This window comes from Microcaecilia unicolor, chromosome 4 (genome assembly GCF_901765095.1).
Source record: "Microcaecilia unicolor chromosome 4, aMicUni1.1, whole genome shotgun sequence".
NCBI lineage: Eukaryota > Metazoa > Chordata > Amphibia > Gymnophiona > Siphonopidae > Microcaecilia > Microcaecilia unicolor.
This window is the reverse complement of record NC_044034.1, coordinates 180,357,073-180,375,993: the sequence shown is the minus strand read 5'-3', so window position 1 is coordinate 180,375,993 and position 18,921 is coordinate 180,357,073. Positions and strand designations below refer to the sequence as shown.

Sequence of the window (18,921 nt, the reverse complement as noted above, 5' to 3'; positions counted from 1 at the left end):
GGTTAGCCCGGATCCCTTCGCCTGTTGTAGGGAGAGGAGGGACCATAGGGTGGTTGAGGGAGTGCGCGACACATGAGGGATCCTTCAGGATTCCAAGGAGGGGATTTTAAGTGTAGTAGGGGATTACTTTGAAGTATTCCTCTCGGCCCAGCAGATAGATAAAGAACAGATGGAGAGCTATGTGGAAGGGACCCCAGGGATAGGGGATTAGGGACCCCAGCTCCAGGGCCTTTTGCAACCATGGACTGTGCAGGAGGTGGAAGAAGCCATTGAGGCACTCCACAAGAAGACCTCGCCGGGGCCGGACGGGCTGCCGACCGAGTTTTATCAGGCCTTTAAGGCGCAACTGGGGCCGATCTTGTTGAAGGTATGGGAGGCAGCTCGTTCGGAGGGTTCCCTCCCCAGGTCCCTGACAGAAGCAGCTCAGATTTTGCTGAGCAAAGGGAAGGACTCGTCGCTGCTGGCCAATTGGCGGCCGATAGCGCTGCTCAACACAGGATCGGAAGATTTTCGCAAGAATGCTTTTTCAAAGGATGAGGCAGGTGTCTGCGGGATTGTTAGCGGCCTCCCAAGCATGCGGGGTTAAGGGCAGAGGGGTCCTGGAAGCAGCAGCATGGGTACGGGAGGGAGTTGAACACAGTAGGGAGGGTGTGAATGGTCGGTTGGTGGTGACGCTTGACCAGGATAAAGCATTTGACAGAGTGCAATGGGATGTTCTGTGGAGAATTCTAGAACACTATGGGTTCCCGAAGGGGTGGGTAGAGCAGCTGCAGCTGCTGTATAGGCAGACTGGGTGTTTCCCCTTGGTAAATGGGTGGAGGGGGAAGGGGTTTACGGTGGGGGCAGGGGTGCGGCAGGGGTGTCCGCTGAGCCCGCTGTTGTATGCATATGCCATCGACCCTTTTATAAGACGGGTGGAGAAGGGAGGGGCGCAGGGACTGCAAGGTGTGGAGGTAGGGGAAGGTAGTCAGCTGAGGGTCGTGGCATATGCAGACGACGTCACAGTGTGGGTGGCGGACCAAAGGGAGGGAGGAAGACTGCAGGAGCTGATCCAGGATTACTCGCAGGTCACAGCATCGAGGGTCAATTTTCAAAAATCGAATAGCCTGTGGGTTGGGGAAGATCAAGGGCACCAATTTGAGTTGGGTGGTCAGTTTCCAGCGCCAGGGGAGCGGCTCAGGGTTCTGGGGATTTATTTTGACCAGGGGGATTATAGGTTATACAACTGGGATAAGTGTCTCCAAGAAGCCAGGGCACAGGTAGACAGATGGAAGGGGTGGAGAATGTCGATGGGGGAGCGGGTCCAGTTGATAAAGACTCATCTAATTCCCTTGTTTTTATTTGTTAGCTACATCTGCTTGTTGCCAGAAAGCCGCTATACAGCCCTATATAACGTGTTTTTCCAGTTGCTCTGGGGAAACAGGATGAACCCAGTGAAGCGTAATGTTACATATCTGCCCAGGAAGGAGGGGGGGTGGGATGGGAATGGTAAACCCGGTCCTGTTCTTCAGTGCGCTGTTCCTGCAGTTTAATTTGGGCAGGGCGGTTGGGCAGGAGTCCCCGGGGTGGGCACAGAGTGTTCTGCAATAGTGGAGCAGGTACTGGGACCTATGGCAGCAAGGGGGAAGGGTAGTAGCTCTGCGGAAGGGGGCCCCAGGGAGGGTAGGCTACTGCAAGACCCTGGTGAAGCTGGTGAGGGTGTGGGGGGTGTCAGTGGCAGAGGTGAAAGAAGGACAACGGGGGGTTTGGATGGAGAGGGTTCGATCACAGATGTTTTCAGCGCCCCTAGCGCTGCGGGATGCGCCAGACCCAGTGTTAAAGCAGGGGTTGCGGTTGATTACATCTGACCGGATCCCTGTGAAATACACAGACATTGCGTGGCTGTCCTTTCACAGTAAACTGTATGTGAGAGCCAACTTGAAAGATCGGAAAGTGCAGGACAGAGGATGTCCAAGGGGGGAATGTGCTGGGGTCGAGGAAACAATGGAGCATTTCCTGCAGAAATGCCCATTTTCGGTCCAAGTTTCTGACCGGGTTTCCTCTCTGTTGCAGATCCCCAGTTTCCGTCGGTACACCTATGCAGACTGGGTGTACGGTCCATCTGTAAAAGTAGGGCGCTTGGATCCGGAGACACGCTTTCTGATATCAGTGATACTCCGATACTGCCTCTGGATAGCGCGGTGTGGGGTCTCCCTGCACCAGGACGTCCGGTCGGCGGAAAACATCAGCTGGGATGTGGTGAGGGCGGTGCAGGAAGCGGCAAAGTGGGAAAGAGTGGAGAAGGGGGTGGAGAAATCCGCAAGGTGGTGGAAGCATGTCAGGCTAAAACCACCATGAGGGGCTTTCAGTTGGCTGTTTGCAGGGGTTTTGGGGACTCTGGGATATTTGGTAGATAAATTTAATGTATTATCATGTGAGGGGAAGGGGGGTTTGTATATAGGTAGGTTGCTTGTGTATAGGTAGGATGTTGATGGGGGATGTGAGGGGAGGGTTGGTTGTTTTTTTCATGTGTGTAATTTGTTTTTAGTTTTTTTTTCAATAAAAAGAGTTCTCCAAGCGTTCACCACCCTCTCCGTGAAGAAATACTTCCTGACATCTTTCCTGAGTCTGCCCCCCTTCAATCTCATTTCATGTCCTCTCGTTCTACCGCCTTCCCATCTCCGGAAAAGATTCGTTTGCGGATTAATACCTTTCAAATATTTGAACGTCTGTATCATATCACCCCTGTTCCTCCTTTCCTCCAGAGTATACATGTTCAGGTCAGCAAGTCTCTCTTCATACGTCTTGGAACGCAACTCCCATACCATCCTCGTAGCTTTTCTTTGCACCGCTTCCATTTTTTTTAACATCCTTCGCAAGGTACGGCCTCCAAAACTGACCACAATACTCCAGGTGGGGCCTCACTAACGTCTTATACAGGGGCATTAAAACCTTCTTTCTTCTGCTGGTCACACCTCTCTCTATACAGACTAGCAACCTTCTCGCTACGGCCACCGCCTTGTCACACTGTTTCATCGCCTTCAGGTCCTCAGATACTATCACCCCAAAATCCCTCTCCCCGTCCGTGTCTATCAGGCTCTCCCCACCTAACACATACGCCTCCCTTGGATTTCTACTCCCTAAGTGCATCACTTTGCATTTCTTCGCATTGAATTTTAATTGCCAAATGTTAGACCATTCTTCCAGCTTCTTCAGATCTTTTTTCATGTTTTCCACTCCCTCCGGGGTGTCCACTCTGTTGCAGATCTTGGTGTCATCCGCAAAAAGGCAAACTTTACCTTCTAACCCTTCGGCAATGTCACTCACAAATATATTGAACAGAATGGGCCCCAGCACCGATCCCTGAGGCACTCCACTACTCACCTTTCCCTCCTCCGAGCGAATTCCATTCACCACCACCCTCTGGCGTCTGCCCGTCAACCAGTTCCTAATCCAGTTCACCACTTCGGGTCCTATCTTCAGCTCTTCTAGTTTATTCAAGAGCCTCCTGTGGGGAACCGTGTCAATCCTTCAGTGTCTCGGAGCTCTCGGTACCGTGACGGGAAGGTGACCGATGACGGTGCTTCTTCGCCTTCGCGCAAAGCACCGCATCGGCACCTCCCGGTACCGATGAGGAAGACGTGGAATCTAAACGTCTCCTCGGGGCCGGGTCCGAAGGTGGTCAGTCCCGGGGGGCCTGCACTGCAGGAGCCCTCGAGGCAGGTGGAGACCCACTCGATGGCTCACTGCTACCAGCGTGGGATCTCTGGACAGCCATCACCTGCACTCCGGACATCGATGCTCCCTCCGACGCCGACATCGATACCGGCGACGACCTCGGTACCGCTGGCTTCGTCGACGCCAAAAGACCGGACGAGGCTCTGAACAGGATGTTCCACTGAGCCAATCTCGCCGCCTGGGTCCTCTTCTTAAGCTGGAGGCACAAAGTACAGGCGTCCGGGCGATGACCAGCCCCGAGACACTGAAGACACGATAGGTGTCTATCAGTTAGCAAGATCGTCCGGTGGCACCGCGTGCACTTCTTGAAGCCGCTGGCAGGCTTCGAAGACATAGGCGGGAAAATCGTGCCGGTGATGTCAAACGCGATGATGCTGATAAAAGGGGCACCAAAAAAGGGGAAAAGACCCGAACGGGCGGCGGAACAGGCCGCACACGGAAAAGAAAGGAAACTTACCCGGGAAACCTCAAAGAAGTACCGGAAAACAGAACAAACTCTTTTTATTTTTAAACACACGAGAGGAGAAACGAAGAACAAGCCGAAAAGGCACTAAAGCTGCAGCGAAGAACGCGTCGGGGGCCTCTCTGGGGCCGCGAACGAGCGATACACATCCGTTCTGACCGCGAAAAAAAAGAGAGACTGAGGAGCATGCTGTAGCAGGTGAGAAGACGGTCGCGCATGCGCGATGCATGCGGATCGCACGAGAGCTAGCAAACTTCTGTTGCTAGGAAGATCTTCCGATCCTGGGGCTGCCGTGGATGTCACCCATCAGTGAGAACAAGCAGCCTGCTTGTCCTCAGAGAACCGGAGCAATAACCAACAAAGGAGGGACATTCTCAACCTCCTGCAATAGAACAGCATGTAGAAAATCTGAGAACTGATCTTCAACTCCTCCTGATGCGATACGATATCTACATGAAGGATCTGAACAACAAAAACAAAGTCAGACAGGGAGGGATCATGGATTCATCTGCTGTGACTAAAGGAAAGAAAATTACCAAGGTAAGAACCTAATTTTCCCTTCCTTGTCATCAACAGCAGATGAATCCATTAACTGATGGGATGTACAAAAGCACTCTCTACGTAGGGTGGGAGCAGGCAACTCCGTGAGCAAGCACCTGCGCCCCAAAATGCACGTCCTGCTTCGCTGACACATCCAGCTTGTAATGCCGTATAAACGAGAGCTGAGAAGCCCAAGTAGCCGCACGACAGATCTCTTGAAGAGAAAGGACACCCATTTCAGCTCACGAGGAGGAAATCGCTCTCATGGAATAAGTACATAAGTAATGCCACACTGGGAAAAGACCAAGGGTCCATCAAGCCCAGCACCCTGTCCACGACAGCGGCCAATCCAGGCCAAGAGCACCTGGCAAGCTTCCAAAACGTACAAACATTTTATACTCTGTCAAGCTAACCGCCTTCACCACGTTCTCCGGCAACAAATTCCAGAGTTTAATTATGCGTTGGGTGAAGAAAAAGTTTCTCCGATTTGTTTGAAATTTACTACACTGTAGTTTCATCGCATGCCCCCTAGTCTTAGTATTTTTGGAAAGCGTAAACAGACGCTTCACATCCACCTGTTCCACTCCACTCATTATTTTATATACCTCTATCATGTCTCCCCTCAGCTGTCTCTTCTTCAAGCTGAAAAGCCCTAGCCTCCTTAGTCTTTCTTCATAGGGAAGTCGTCCCATCCCCGTTATCATTTTAGTTGCCCTTCGCTGCACCTTTTCCAATTCTGCTATATCATTCTTGAGATGCGGCGACCAGAATTGAACACAATACTCAAGTTGCGGTCGCACCATTGAGCAATACAACGGCATTATGACATCCTCACACCTGTTTTCCATACCTTTCCTAATAATACCCAACATTCTATTCGGTTTCCTAGCCGCAGTAGCACACTGAGTGTATTCTCGATGACGACACCCAGATCCCTTTCTTGGTCCGTAACTCCTAACGTGGAACCTTGCATGACGTACCTATAATTCGGGTTCTTTTTTCCCACATGCATCACCTTGCACTTGCTCATATTAAACGTCATCTGCCATTTAGCCGCCCAGTCTCCCAGTCTCGTAAGGTCCTTCTGTAATTTTTCACAATCCTGTCGCGAGTTAACGACTTTGAATAACTTTGTGTCATCAGCAAATTTAATTACCTCGCTAGTTACTCCCATCTCTAAATCATTTATAAATATATTAAAAAGCAGCGGTCTGGCACAGACCCTTGAGGAACCCCACTAACTACCCTTCTCCATTGTGAATACTGCCCATTTAACCCCACTCTCTGTTTCCTATCCTTCAACCAGTTTTAATCCACAATAGGACATTTCCTCCTATCCCATGACCCTCCAATTTCCTCTGTAGCCTTTCATGAGGCACCTTGTCAAAAGCCTTTTGAAAATCCAGATACACAATATCAACCGGCTCCCCTTTGTCCACATGTTTGTTTACTCCTTCAAAGAATTGAAGTAAGTCGGTCAGGCAAGATTTCCCCACACAAAAGCCGTGCTGACTTGGTCTCAGTAATCCATGTCCTTGGATGTGCTCTGTAATTTTGTTTTTAATAATAGCCTCTACCATTTTCCCCGGCACCGACAACAGACTCACCGGTCTATAATTTCCCCTGGAACCTTTTTAAAAAATCGGCGTTACATTGGCCACCCTCCAATCTTCCAGTACCACGCTCGATTTTAAGGATAAATTGCATATCACTAGCAGTAGCTCCACAAGCTCATTTTTCAGTTCTATCAGTACTCTAGGATGAATACCATCCGGTCCAGGAGATTTGCTACTCTTCAGTTTGCTGAACTGCCCCATTACGTCCTCCAGGTTTACCGTGAAGTCAGTAAGTTTCTACGACTCGTCCGCTTGAAATATCATTTCCGACACCGGTATCCCACCCAAATCTTCCTCAGTGAAGACGGAAGCAAAGAATTCATTCAATCTCTCTGCTACGTCATTGTCTTTCTTGATCACCCCTTTTACCCCTCAGTCATCCAGCGGCCCAACCGATTCTTTTGCCGGCCTCCTGCTTTTAATATACTGTCCTGAAAGCAGATATGCGGAAAAAATGACTTCCCTGAGCCAACGGGCTATAGTGGCGTTAGACGCCGTACACCCGCGTCGAGGACCTGTCAACAATACAAAAATATGATCAGAAGTCCTGAAGTCATTTGACATCTGTAGATACTGCAACAGAGCCCTGCGAACATCCAAAAGACGCAATTGCCCAAAGGAATCCAGAAAGTCCTCCCTAGAGAAGGAAGGTAGAAAAATGGGCTGGTTCAGGTGAAACGCTGAAACCACCTTAGGCAGGAAGGAAGGCACTGTATGTACCGTTACCTCGGACTCCGAGAACTGCAGAAAAGGATCCCGACATGAAAGCGCCTGGAGCTCAGATACGCGTCTAGCCGATGTCATGGCCACCAAAAAGACTGTCTTGAGAGTCACATCCTTCTCAAAAGCTCGCCTAAGTGGCTCGAAAGGTGAACGCTAAAGAGCCTTCAACACCAGCCCCAGGTTCCAGGCCGGACACGGCGACCGCACAGGAGGCCGAAGCGCCCCTCTGAGAAATCGGACAATGTCCGGATGAGCAGCAAGGTACAAGTCAGAGACTTTCCCTCGGAAGAATGCCAACGCTGCCACTTGCACCCGAAGGGAATTGTAAGCCATGCCTTTTTGCTCTGACCTGCTATGTGAGCTGTGGACAGCAGATCCAAGTGGAGCTCAGCCCAGTGGAAAATCTGAGCAGCCTCCGCAGCCAGGGCCCTGCACTGAGTGCCGCCCTGACGATTGATGTATGCCACTGCTGTCGTGTTGTCCGACAGCACCCAGACAGGAAGCCCCTTCAGAGTCTTGTGGAAGGCCAGCAGAGCCTGAAATATCGCTCTCAATTCCAAGCGATTAATGGACCATCCCGCTTCCACGGGTGTCCACTGACCCTGAGCATAGCTTCCCTGGCAATGAGCTCCCCAGCCTGAAAGGCTGACATCCGTTATCACCAGGCACCAAGAAGGAAGCGCGAGCGGCATTCCCTGTCGCAGCATCCTTTCGGAGAGCCACCAATCCATACTGTGCCGGGCCACAGGGAGCCACGATAGTCTGCGTTGATATTCCTGGGAGATCGGAGACCATTGCTGAAGCAGAGCAATCTGCAGCAGCCTCATGTGAGCTCTCACCCAGGGAACCACTTCCATGGTGGCCGTCATCGACCCCAGGAGCTGAACAAAGTCCCAAGCTCGAGGGCGAGGCATCTGCAGGAGCAGATGGACCTGATTCTGAAGCTTGCACCGCCTGTGGTCGGGGAGAAAGACGAATCCCGAAGCCGTGTCGAACCGGACCCCCAAATACTCGAGAGACTGAGAGGGGGTCAGGTGACTTTTGGGCAAATTGATCACCCAGCCCAGAGTCTGAAGAACAGTTATAACTCTGGTCGTGGCGAGTCGGCTCTCGTCTGCCGAATCCGCCCTGATAAGCCAGTCGTCTAAATACGGGTGAACTCTGATACCCTCTCGCCTGAGAAAAGCAGCTGCCACCACCATCACCTTCGAAAAGATATGGGGAGCTGTGGCCAGGCCGAAAGGCAAGGCCCAAAACTGGAAATGTTGGCTCAAAACCGCAAACCAGAGAAACCGCTGATGCAGAGGCCACATAGGAACGTGCAGATACGCTTCTTTTAGGTCCAGAGACGTGAGAAACTCTCCTGGCTGTACTGCCGCAATGAAGGAGCGCAGGGTTTCCATGCGAAAGTGTTGCACTCTTAGGGCCTCGTTGACTCTTCGTAAGTCGAGGATCGATCTGAAAGACCCGCCTTTCAGAGGGACCACAAAATAGATGGAGTAGCGCAAAATAGATGGAGCAGTGCCGCATCGGGACTCCAAAAAAGCGTCTCTCACCGGGGCACCGAATTCCAATCGGTAGCCTTCTCTGATCAGGTCCAGGACCCACTGATCCAATGTAATCTTGGTCCACTCCTCGATGAAGAGGGAAAGACGACCCCCTACTGCAGGAATCGACAAGTGGACCGGCCTCGCATCATTGTGGAGGACGCCCCTGAACTCCTGGCTGTTGGCCGGCTGCTGCGGAACATTTGTCCGAGCGAAAGGAGTTCCTCTGCTGAAAACGGACCCGTTGAGAAAACCCAGCAGAGCACCCCGGGCGATACCTGCGAGCTTTGCGGAAACGTGGCCTGGAAGAGGAGGGAAAAATAGGACTTTTGGAAGAAGGCCGCGGCCTATCCTCAGGTAACTGCTGGGATTTAGAGTCCCCTAGGTCTTTAACAATCTTCTCCAATTCCTGTCCAAAAATCAGAAGGCCCCGAAAGGGTAATCTCGTCAGCCTCTGCTTAGAGGCCATGTCAACCACCCAATGCCGCAGCCAAAGAAGGCGGCGGGCAGACACCGCCACAGACATCTGCTTAGCCAAAGCTCTGATCAGATCATAAAGGGCGTCAGCCAAAAAGGACAGGGCAGACTCCATACCCGGACCAACCTCAGAGAGGGAACCCGCACCATCCTCGGGCTGATCAACTGCCTGCTGTAACCAGGAAAATCAGGTACGGGCTGCATAGGAACTGCAAACTGCCGCACTTAAGGAAAGGCCCGAGATTTCAAAGGACCGCTTCAGCGCGGATTCTAGCCGCCGGTCCTGCATATCTTTCAAAGTGACCCTCCCTCCACTGGGAGACTGGACTTCTTAGTCACGGCCGTGACCAACGCATCCACTTTAGGCATCCCAAAAGGGGCCAAGTGATCCTCACTCAGAGGGTAAAGCTGACTCATAGCCCTGGCTACCTTCAAAAGCCCATCAGGGTCAGACCATTGAGCTGAAATAAGCTCTTGGATGAAGTCAAGCACAGGAAAAGCCCGCGAAGGCTTCTTGGTACTAGCCATCCTAGGATTAACCGAGGAGGCATTGCCCTCAGCCGGATCTTCAATAGAAAGGGCCTGCAAGGCATCAGAAATGAGCGCTGGCAGCTCGTCGCGGTGGAAAATCCACACCGCTTTAGGATCATCCATATCCTGTGGCAAACAGGGACCCTCATCTGGATCATCCGTCCATGAGGGCCTACCAAACTCCTCTGACTCCCCACAGCCTGACCAGGGAACAGGGAGATGCGCGACCGTCAGACGGGGAATTTACCCGTCTACGTTTAGCATCAGTCCAACGCTCGGGGGAAGCAGGAAACTCAGGAGCCAACATTGGACTATCAAAACCTGGAGGGAATCCAGCCCGCAACGTGGTGTCAGATGCCTCCGGCAGAGTTCCTTTTAACATAAAGGCCTTATGCATCAGCAGCACAAATTCAGGGGAGAAAAACTCACCCTGGCCCTCCGCCCCCGAATTAGGAAAAGCGGAGGAAGGAGCTCCTCTAGCAGCCTCAGAATGAGGCATCCCCCTGTACTCAGACTCCTCCGCAACCGCAAGGGTCGAGACACGCGGCACTTCCAAAATGGCGCCCGCTGCCAGCTCCATTGAGCGGGAAGAATCACCGCTCTCCATGCCCATACTAGCACGAGCGTCTAGGGAGCACGTACTGCAAAGCCTCACTGCTGACCTGCGTTTACCACATCGGGAGCAGCGCTTCACGCCTTCAGCAGCCATCGCCTACCAGGACGGAAATATAGAAATAAAATGGTGGTTTTGCGCCAAAACTTACCCCTGCACAGAACGCTGTCCGTGGGAACCTTCCCGGAGGAGATGGGCACCACTCTCATTTCAGAAGACCGAGTCAATGAGCTCCGGTCAAGCTGCACTGAACCAGAATCTCTGGAGAAAGCCTCAGAACAGCCACGCTGTAAAAGCGCGCTCTTTTTTTTTTTTACACTGTGAGGAAAGTTGGAGGCAGGCAGCAAACGAGGGACTCCAGGAGGAGGGGGGTGGGGTAAGACAGGGACAGGGAACAAAACCAAGTATGCCTTCAAAGTGGGCACCACCAGCCACAACACCCCCGCTCTACTGGCAAACCACAGCAGCCACCCCAGGCAGAATTCCAGGAGCTGATCAAGCGACGTCCACACCTGCTGGGAGATAGAGATATACTGAAGGCAGAAGGGGCTAGCTGTCCAAGGTCACTGTGGTTTTTCAGTGCTCTCTATCTCCACCTGCTGGTAGATGGATACAACCCATCAGTTAATGGATTCATCTGCTGTTGATGACAAGGAAAGCGAAGATAATTACCTGTAGCAGGTATTCTCCGAGGACAGCAGGGTTCATATTCTCACAAGTGGGCGACGCCAATCTACATCACCCAGTCTAGCTTTTGCTATAGTAAAAAAGAGAGAGCTTTGTGGAGCGCGAGCCATGCTCCACCGCACATGCGCCACCGCACATGTACCTTCCCACCCGTCCTGTGAACACGGTCTCCTCAGTTTAATACTAAAGCAAAAAATAATGTAAAAATAACCAAGGAGACAACTCCAAGGGGAGGTGGGTGGGATTGTGAAAATATGAAGCCTGCTGTCCTCGGAGGATAGCTGCTACAGGTAAGTATCTTCACTTTCTCTGAGGACAAGCAGGCTTCAATCTTCTCACAAGTGGGGAATCCCTAGCATCCAGGCTCACCCAAAACAACAAACATTGGTCAACTGGGCCTCGCAATGGCGAGGACTTAACACAAATTAACCTGAAACTATATACAATCAGGGTGCAGCCTGGAACAGAATAAAATGGCCAAGGAGGGTGGAGTTGGATTCTAGACCCCGAATAGATTCTGCAACACTGACTATCCAAACCAACTGTCATGTTAGGTATCCGGCTCAAGGCAGTAGTGTGAAGTGAATGTGTGGACTTAAGACCATGTCGCAGCCTTGCAAATTTCTTCAATGGAGGCTGACCTCAAGTGGGCTACCAAGTGGGCTACCAACGCAACCATGGCGTCGAAGGAAGAGGAGGGAGGCAGGCTACCTCCCTCCTCTGACCCACAAAGTAGGGGGTAGGGAAAGGGGGGGCGGACTGATCACTGGACCACCAGAGACCCTTTGCTGGGGGGCCTGGAGACCCACCGGATCTCCAGCCCTCCTTGAACCTAGGAGGGGGAACGTCGGGGGGGGGGGTGGGGGGAATGTCGGTCCAGCGGACCTCCAGCCCCCTTGTTGCTGGGGGGGGGGGGGGGGGTTGGTTAGGGAGGGCTGGACACCCATCGGATCTCCAGCCCTCCCTGAACCTGGGGGGGGGGGGGGGGGGGGGGGTGTGGACAGCCCAGACCTGTCAAACAAGTGCGGGAGGATTGTGACGCTCACAATTAACTAAGCTGTGATAGAACGCTATATTTTACTACAGCTTAATAAGTTGTACCCTAAATTACAACTCAGAAGAACTCGTTAAACAGAAACTCAAGTCCTATCATTGATTTTCAGACCCTGGATAACTTATTTTACTGTTTGATAATAAAAGTGGCTTTATTCTTTCTCCTCTAATATGTTCTATGTATTTTGTGTGTCAAAATTATGCTGCAAATCCACTCAGCTGATAAAAGGCTGCATATATATTTCTGAAGTAGTATATTATAAGGGCATTCTTTACTAAAGTTTATTAAGCATATTAATACTTATCCATGTGTGTTAAATCATGAAGGCCTCATTATTCTCTGCGGGGCTTATTTACCACCTATACACTTAACTTGAATTAACCTAGTTAAGGCACACTAGTAAATGAGGTCCTAAGATACATTTAGACAAACACTTGGATAAAACTAAGTAAACACTGCTTCATTAGTAATAGCATTACAATTATTAGAAGGCTACTCAAGAGTTCATTTAAATTATTTTGATTCAAAATCTACTTACAGGACTAGATGGCTTGTGACCTGATCCCTTCTTTCTAAGTGTTCCGTTTGGAAGAGAACTTAAAAATACCTTTTTTTTGTTTCCCTGTGGAAAAAGAAGTATGGGGTTGATGTCTGTTTTGTTTTTTAACATTTAAGCATATGCTATCTATATGTAACACTTTTGGGCTCATTTTTGAAAGAGAATGGCGCCCATCTTTCGACACAAATCGGGAGATGGGCGTCCTCTCAGGGTCACCCAAACCGGCATAATCGAAAGCCGATTTTGGGCGCCCTCAACTGCTATCCGTCGCGGGGATGGCCAAAGCTCCTGGGGGCGTGTCAGGAGCGTAGCGAAGGCAAGACTGGGGCATGCTTAACACATGGGTGTCCTCAGCCGATAATGGAAAAAAGAAGGGCGTCCCTGACGAACACTTGGACGACTTTACTTGGTCCTTTTGTTTTTACGACCAAGCCACAAAAAGGTGCCCGAAATGACCAGATGACCACCGGAGGGAATCGGGGATGACCTCCCCTTACTCCCTCAGTGGTCACTAACCCCCTCCCACCCTAAAAAAAATTTTTTTTAAATATTTTTTCCAGCCTCTATGCCAACCTCAAATATCATACCCAGCTCCATGACAGCAGTATGCAGGTCCCTGGAGCAGTTTTAGTGGGTGCAGTGCACTTCAGGCAGGCGGACCCAGGCCCATCCACCCCCCTACCTGTTACACTTATGGTGGTAAATGTGAGCCCTTCATATTTTTTTTTTTTTTTTTTTTTTTATTAAATTTCAAAATTAATACATTCACAATAATAAATGTATAGAAATCAGGAAATACATCCAAAGATTAAAGAATCATCCATTTACATCTCCATGGATTTTCAAAAGATTTCTTTTATACTTAGTCCACTATTAATGATCAAGATACAAAGTATTAGTCAAAGGAAATAAAAGAGTAAAGAAACTCTTACAATAGACATTAGGAGGACAGAATCACAAGTTAGCCTGCGGTTTCAACTCCCCATGGGTGTCTCAGAAACTTGAAGATCCCTGCTTTCTTTACTTATTAATAGGAGCTTCAATTTTTCAGGATCAAAGAAAACATAGTATATATTACCAAAAGAAACAAGACATCTGCATGCAAATTTCAACTTAAATGTTCCTCCCAGGGAGAGAGTTCGAGACCTAAGCCCCAAAAATTCTCGCCTTTTCTTTTGTGTGAATTTGCTGACATCTGGAAAAATCTGTATCTTTGAGCCGAAAAAAGGAGCTTCCCTGAATTTGAAGTAAAGGCGAAATATATTATTGCGATCAGTCTCGAAGGCAAATGAAACCAGAAGAGTAGTGCGTTCAGTTATTGACTCTAGTGATGTTTCAAGAAGTTGAGTAAGGTTTAAATCAGGAGCAACCTCCTGATTTGTTTTAATTCCAGTAATGTAGTATAATTTAACAATCGGAGGAAAAACTTCTTTTGGAATCTTTAAGATTTCTAGGAAATATTTCTGTAGCATCTCTAGTGGAGATAACAAAGGGGTTTTAGGAAAGTTTAAGAATCGTAAATTATTCCGTCTGAGTTGATTGTCCAAAAATTCCACTTTCCTTTGATCCCTTTCTTTCTCCAAAAGAACATTGTCAACTAGAGTTTGTAATTTTTTAATTGCAAGAGAGTTTAACTCACTTTTTTCTTCTTGCTTCGCCGTTCTCGACTCCATTAGTTGTTGAGAGTTTTTTACTTCCTTCACTTCAGCAGTTAATTCAGAAGAAATCTTTTGCAGTGAAACATTCATTATCTGAATGGCATCCCATAAGGTATCCAATGTTACTGTTGGTGGTCTAATTAATTCGCCGAGTCCCACTGGTGAAGGCGTCTGAATAGAAGCGGGTACAATCTCCCCTCTTCCCGCCTTGCGCTCAGACGTCGCCGCGTCTGGCGTCGAATATCCCACAGGGCCGCTAGCAACTTCAAAACTATCAAAATGAAGTTTTCCTGTAGGGTCCGTCTCTCCACCCGGTCTCGGCGGCGCAACTCTACTAGGCGGACTCAGCGAAATCGCCTCCACGCCAAGATCTCCGACAAGATGTTGCTTCGGAGATCCAACCAAGGCTGAAGCTTGTGATCCCAGCGTTTGTAGCCCGAAGTCTTCTAAGGTAGGCTGCTTTAGCGGTACGGTGTCCCCTGTGCTAGAAACGGCTTTAGCACCAATCTTTCCTTTCCTCTTAACCATTATTAAGGTAGGGAAAGGAAAAACGCCAAGCTAGCTTCCTCGAGTCTCAGAGCCTCAAAACGCTGCTCCTCCCCTGGACGCCATCTTGATCAAATGTGAGCCCTTCATAACCCACCACAAACCCACTGTACCCACATGTAGGTGCCCCCTTCACCCATAAGGGCTATGGTAGTGGTGTACAGTTGTGGGGAGTGGGTTTTGGGGGGTTCAGCACACAAGGTAAGGGAGCTATGCACCTGGGAGCAATTTATGAAGTCCACTTCAGTGCCCCCTAGGGTGCTCGGTTGGTGTCTTGGCATGTCAGGTAGACCAGTGCACTACGAATGCTGGCTCCTCCCATGACCAAAGGGCTTGGATTTGGTCGTTTCTGAGATGGGCGTCCTCGGTTTCCATTATCGCCAAAAATCGGGGACGACCATCTCTAAATTTCGCGATTTGGGCTTCCCCAACCATATTATCGAAACAGCAGATGGACACCCATCTTGTTTCGATAATACGGGTTTCCATGCCCCTTTGCAGGGACGTCCTACGAGGACGCCCTCAGGAAAAATTGGGCGCCCTGTTCGATTATGCTCCTCCACGTGTATTTGAGCACCATTTCAGTTTTATACAATTTTTATACAAGTTGTTCTGTTGCATACAGTAACAGCAATAGAGGCTGCAGGTACTTCATAGAGTAATGGATTTATTAAGGTATTAGGACACAAGAACAAGAGTCCACTTTATGAGATATGGAAATTTTACTTCCAAAGCTGGAAAAAAATCTTTTTGAAAAGGAAGGCCTTAGTCTTCAAATTGTGTAGATTTAGAGGGGCATAATCGAAAGGGGTGCCAAGTTTTCCTGAGGGCGTCCTTGCAGGACGTCCCGGCGAAGGGGCAGGGAAACCCGTATTATCGAAACAAGAATGGTGTCCATCTTTCGTTTCGGTAATATGGTCGGAGACGCCCAAATCTCAACATTTAGGTCGACCTTAGAGATGGTCGTCCCTGGTTTTCAGCGATAATGGAAATCGAGGACGCCCATCTCAGAAACGACCAAATTCAAGCCCTTTAGTCATGGGAGGAGCCAGCATTCGTAGTGCACTGGTCCACCTGACATGCCAGGACACCAACCGGGGCACCCTAGGGGGCACTGCAGTGGACTTCAGAAATTGCTACCAGCTGCATAGCTCCCTTACCTTGGGTGCTGAGCCCCCCAAAATCCACTCCCCACAACTGTACAACACTACCATAGCCCTAAGGGGTGAAGAGGGGCACCTAGATGTGGGTACAGTGGGTTTGTGGTGGGTTTTGAAGAGCTCACATTTACCATCACAAGTGTAACAGGTAGGGGGGGATGGGCCTGCGTCCGTCTGCCTGAAGTGCACTGCACCCACTAAAACTGCTCCAGGGACCTACATACTGTTGTCAGGAAGCTGGGTATGACATTTGAGGCTTGCATTGAGGTTGGCAGAAAATATTTTAAAAGGTTTTTTTTGAGGGTGGGAGGGGGTTAGTGACTACTGGGGGAGGTCATCCCCGATTCCCTCCGGTGGTCATCTGGTCAGTTCGACACCTTTTTGAGGCTTGGTCGCAAGAAAAAATGGACCAAGTAAAGTCGGCCAAGTGCTCGTCAGGGATGCCCTTCTTTTTTCCATTATCGGCCGAGGACGCCCATGTGTTAAGCACGCTCCAGTCCCGCCTTCGCTATGCTTCTGACACGGCCCCAGGAAAGCAGTTGAGGATGCCCAAATTCGGCTTTCGATTATGCCTATTTGGGGGACCCTGAGAGAAGGGTGCCCATCTCCCAATTTGTGTCAAAAGATGGGCGCCCTTCTCTTTTGAAAATAAGCCTATTGATATTTTAGTGACATTTTACATTATTTTTTTTCTTCCATTTGATATGAATTTGAGAACAGCAGGCCTTCCCTTCCTTACAGTTACTGGAGGAAAGCATGACTGGTCAATCTTATTGGTTCACCAGGTATATCTCTGCTGCTTCACTACAGAAGATAACAAAAATACAAAAGCTTGCTAATGTGAATCAACAATCTAAATGTTTTGAATCACATATTAAAGTTACAGCTATTTCTGTAAATGCTTCAAGGAAAATTATAACTTACTATTTTATGCCTCTACTTCAATCTTTCAATCTCCTGTTTTCCTTTAATTTACCTCTGCTGTGCAGCAACACAGATAGAAGAAACAAAAGCAAAAGAATTGGCCCATCCTGATGAGCCAGTTCCTGATGAGGTTTTGCTCTCTTTTGCTTCAACTGATATATCTTTGGTGCTAGACTATGGCTGTTAACAAATGCTAACAAAGCAAAAAAAAAAAAAGAGGGTGAACTAGTCTATCTGATAAGAAAGAATGGATACAAATAATTCAAACCCTTTGGCAACTCAGTAAATAAAGATGTATTTGGTTAGCAACCACTTTAAATGATCTCAGAAAAGGGATCAATGAACACTGACCCTTTTTTAAAATTGTAAAATACCCACCATAATGGTTCAGTGGTAAATTATATTTATTTATGTGTTACATTTGTATCCCACATTTTCCCACCTATTTGCAGGCTCAATGTAGCTTACATAGTACCAGAGGGCGTTAGCAGTCTCCGGTGTGATCAGTTACAGGGTGATGTTGTGGTAAGATAAAGATCGTGTGGCACTGCCACCATTAGTGGATCGTACAACGGAACAGTTGTGTTATGTCCAACACATTCTTTAGTACAGTATTGTTGTGTTGCAGAGTTCAGGCATTTATGGTGGATTGGTAGGGTATGCTTTGTTGAACAAGTTAGTTTTTAGTTTTTTCCGGAAGTTTAGGTGGTCGAGCGTGGTTTTCAAGGCTTTTGGAAGTGCGTTCCACAGTTGTGTGCTTATATAGGAGAAGCTGGATGTGTATGTTGACTTATATTTCTGTCCTTTGCAGCTTGGGTGATGCAGATTTAGGTACGTTCGTATTGTTTCGGATGTGTATCTAGTTGGTAGATCGATTAAGTCTGTCATGTATCCCGGGGCTTCTTCGTAGATAATTTTGTGAACCAGCGTGCAGATTTTGAAGGCAATGCGTTCTCTGACTGGGAGCCAGTGCAGTTTTTCGCAGAGGGGTTTTGTGTTTTCAAATCGTGTTTTTCCGAAGATGAGCCTGGCTGCTGTATTTTGGGCAGTCTGAAGTTTCTTTAGTGTTTGTTCTTTGCATCCTGCGTAAATTCCATTGCAGTATACATAGCTGAGTACCATTGATTGTATTAGGTTGCAAAATGTTTCCCTCAGGAAGAATTGTTTCACGCGTTTGAATTTCCACATAGAATGGAACATTTTCTTTGTTGTGGATGTCACTTGGTTCTCTAGTGTTAGGTTGCGGTACAATGTAACGCTGAGTATTTTCAGGCTGTCTGAGATCGGGAGGGTGTACTCTGGGGTGTTGAGAGTTGTAGGGTTCTCAGTGCTGTGTTGGGATGAGAGGATGAGACAGTGTGTTTTTTCTTTGTTTAGTTGAAATGCGTTTGCCTAGGAGTCCATGATGTTCAAGCTGATCGTGATTTCATTGGTGATTTCTGTCAGTTTAGATTTGTAAGGCATGTATATTTATTTATTTATTTATTTGTTGCATTTGTATCCCACATTTCCCCACCTATTTGCATTGTGACATCGTCTGCATAGATGAAAGGGTTAAGGCCTTGGCTGGCTAGTAACTTGGCTAGAGGGGTCATCATTAGGTTGAAGAAGGTCGGTGATAACAGTGATCCTTGTGGTACTCCGTAGTCTGCTTTCCATGGTGATGATATGTTTGAGTTTGATTTTACTTGGTATGTTCTTGTGGTTAGGAAACCCTTGATCCAGCTGAGTACGTGTCCACCAATCCCAAACTTATTGAGTAGTCTTATTAATATATTATGGTTTACCATGTCGAATGCGCAAGACATGTCGAATTGGAGGAGGAGGATGTTTTTGCCTACTGCTATTTCCTGTTTGAATTTGGCTAGGAGAGTGACTAGTACTGTTTCTGTGCTGTGGAGGGGTCGGAAACCTGACTGTGATTCGTGTAATATTGAGAATTTGTTTAGGTAATCTGTGAGTTGTTTAGTTACCATGCTTTCCATCAGCTTGACTGAGAACGGGATGGATGATACTGGACGGTAGTTGGTGATTTCTTTTGTTTTTTTCTTGGTGTCTTTTGGTATCGGGGTGAGTAGTATGTTGCCTTTTTCCTTAGGGAAGAGA

At 48.6% G+C, this 18,921-nt stretch overlaps 1 protein-coding gene across 6 annotated transcripts in view; it reads right to left on the bottom strand.

Moving 5' to 3' along the window:
- The window catches only part of STK33 (serine/threonine kinase 33), a 430,311-nt gene that overhangs the window by 20,090 nt on the left and 391,300 nt on the right, over positions 1–18,921 (bottom strand). For all 6 annotated transcript variants that reach the window (XM_030201030.1, XM_030201029.1, XM_030201032.1 and 3 more), the window contains one exon: positions 12,507–12,590. In XM_030201030.1, the coding sequence (XP_030056890.1) occupies positions 12,507–12,590 (84 nt within the window). The remainder of the gene's footprint in view (positions 1–12,506; positions 12,591–18,921) is intronic.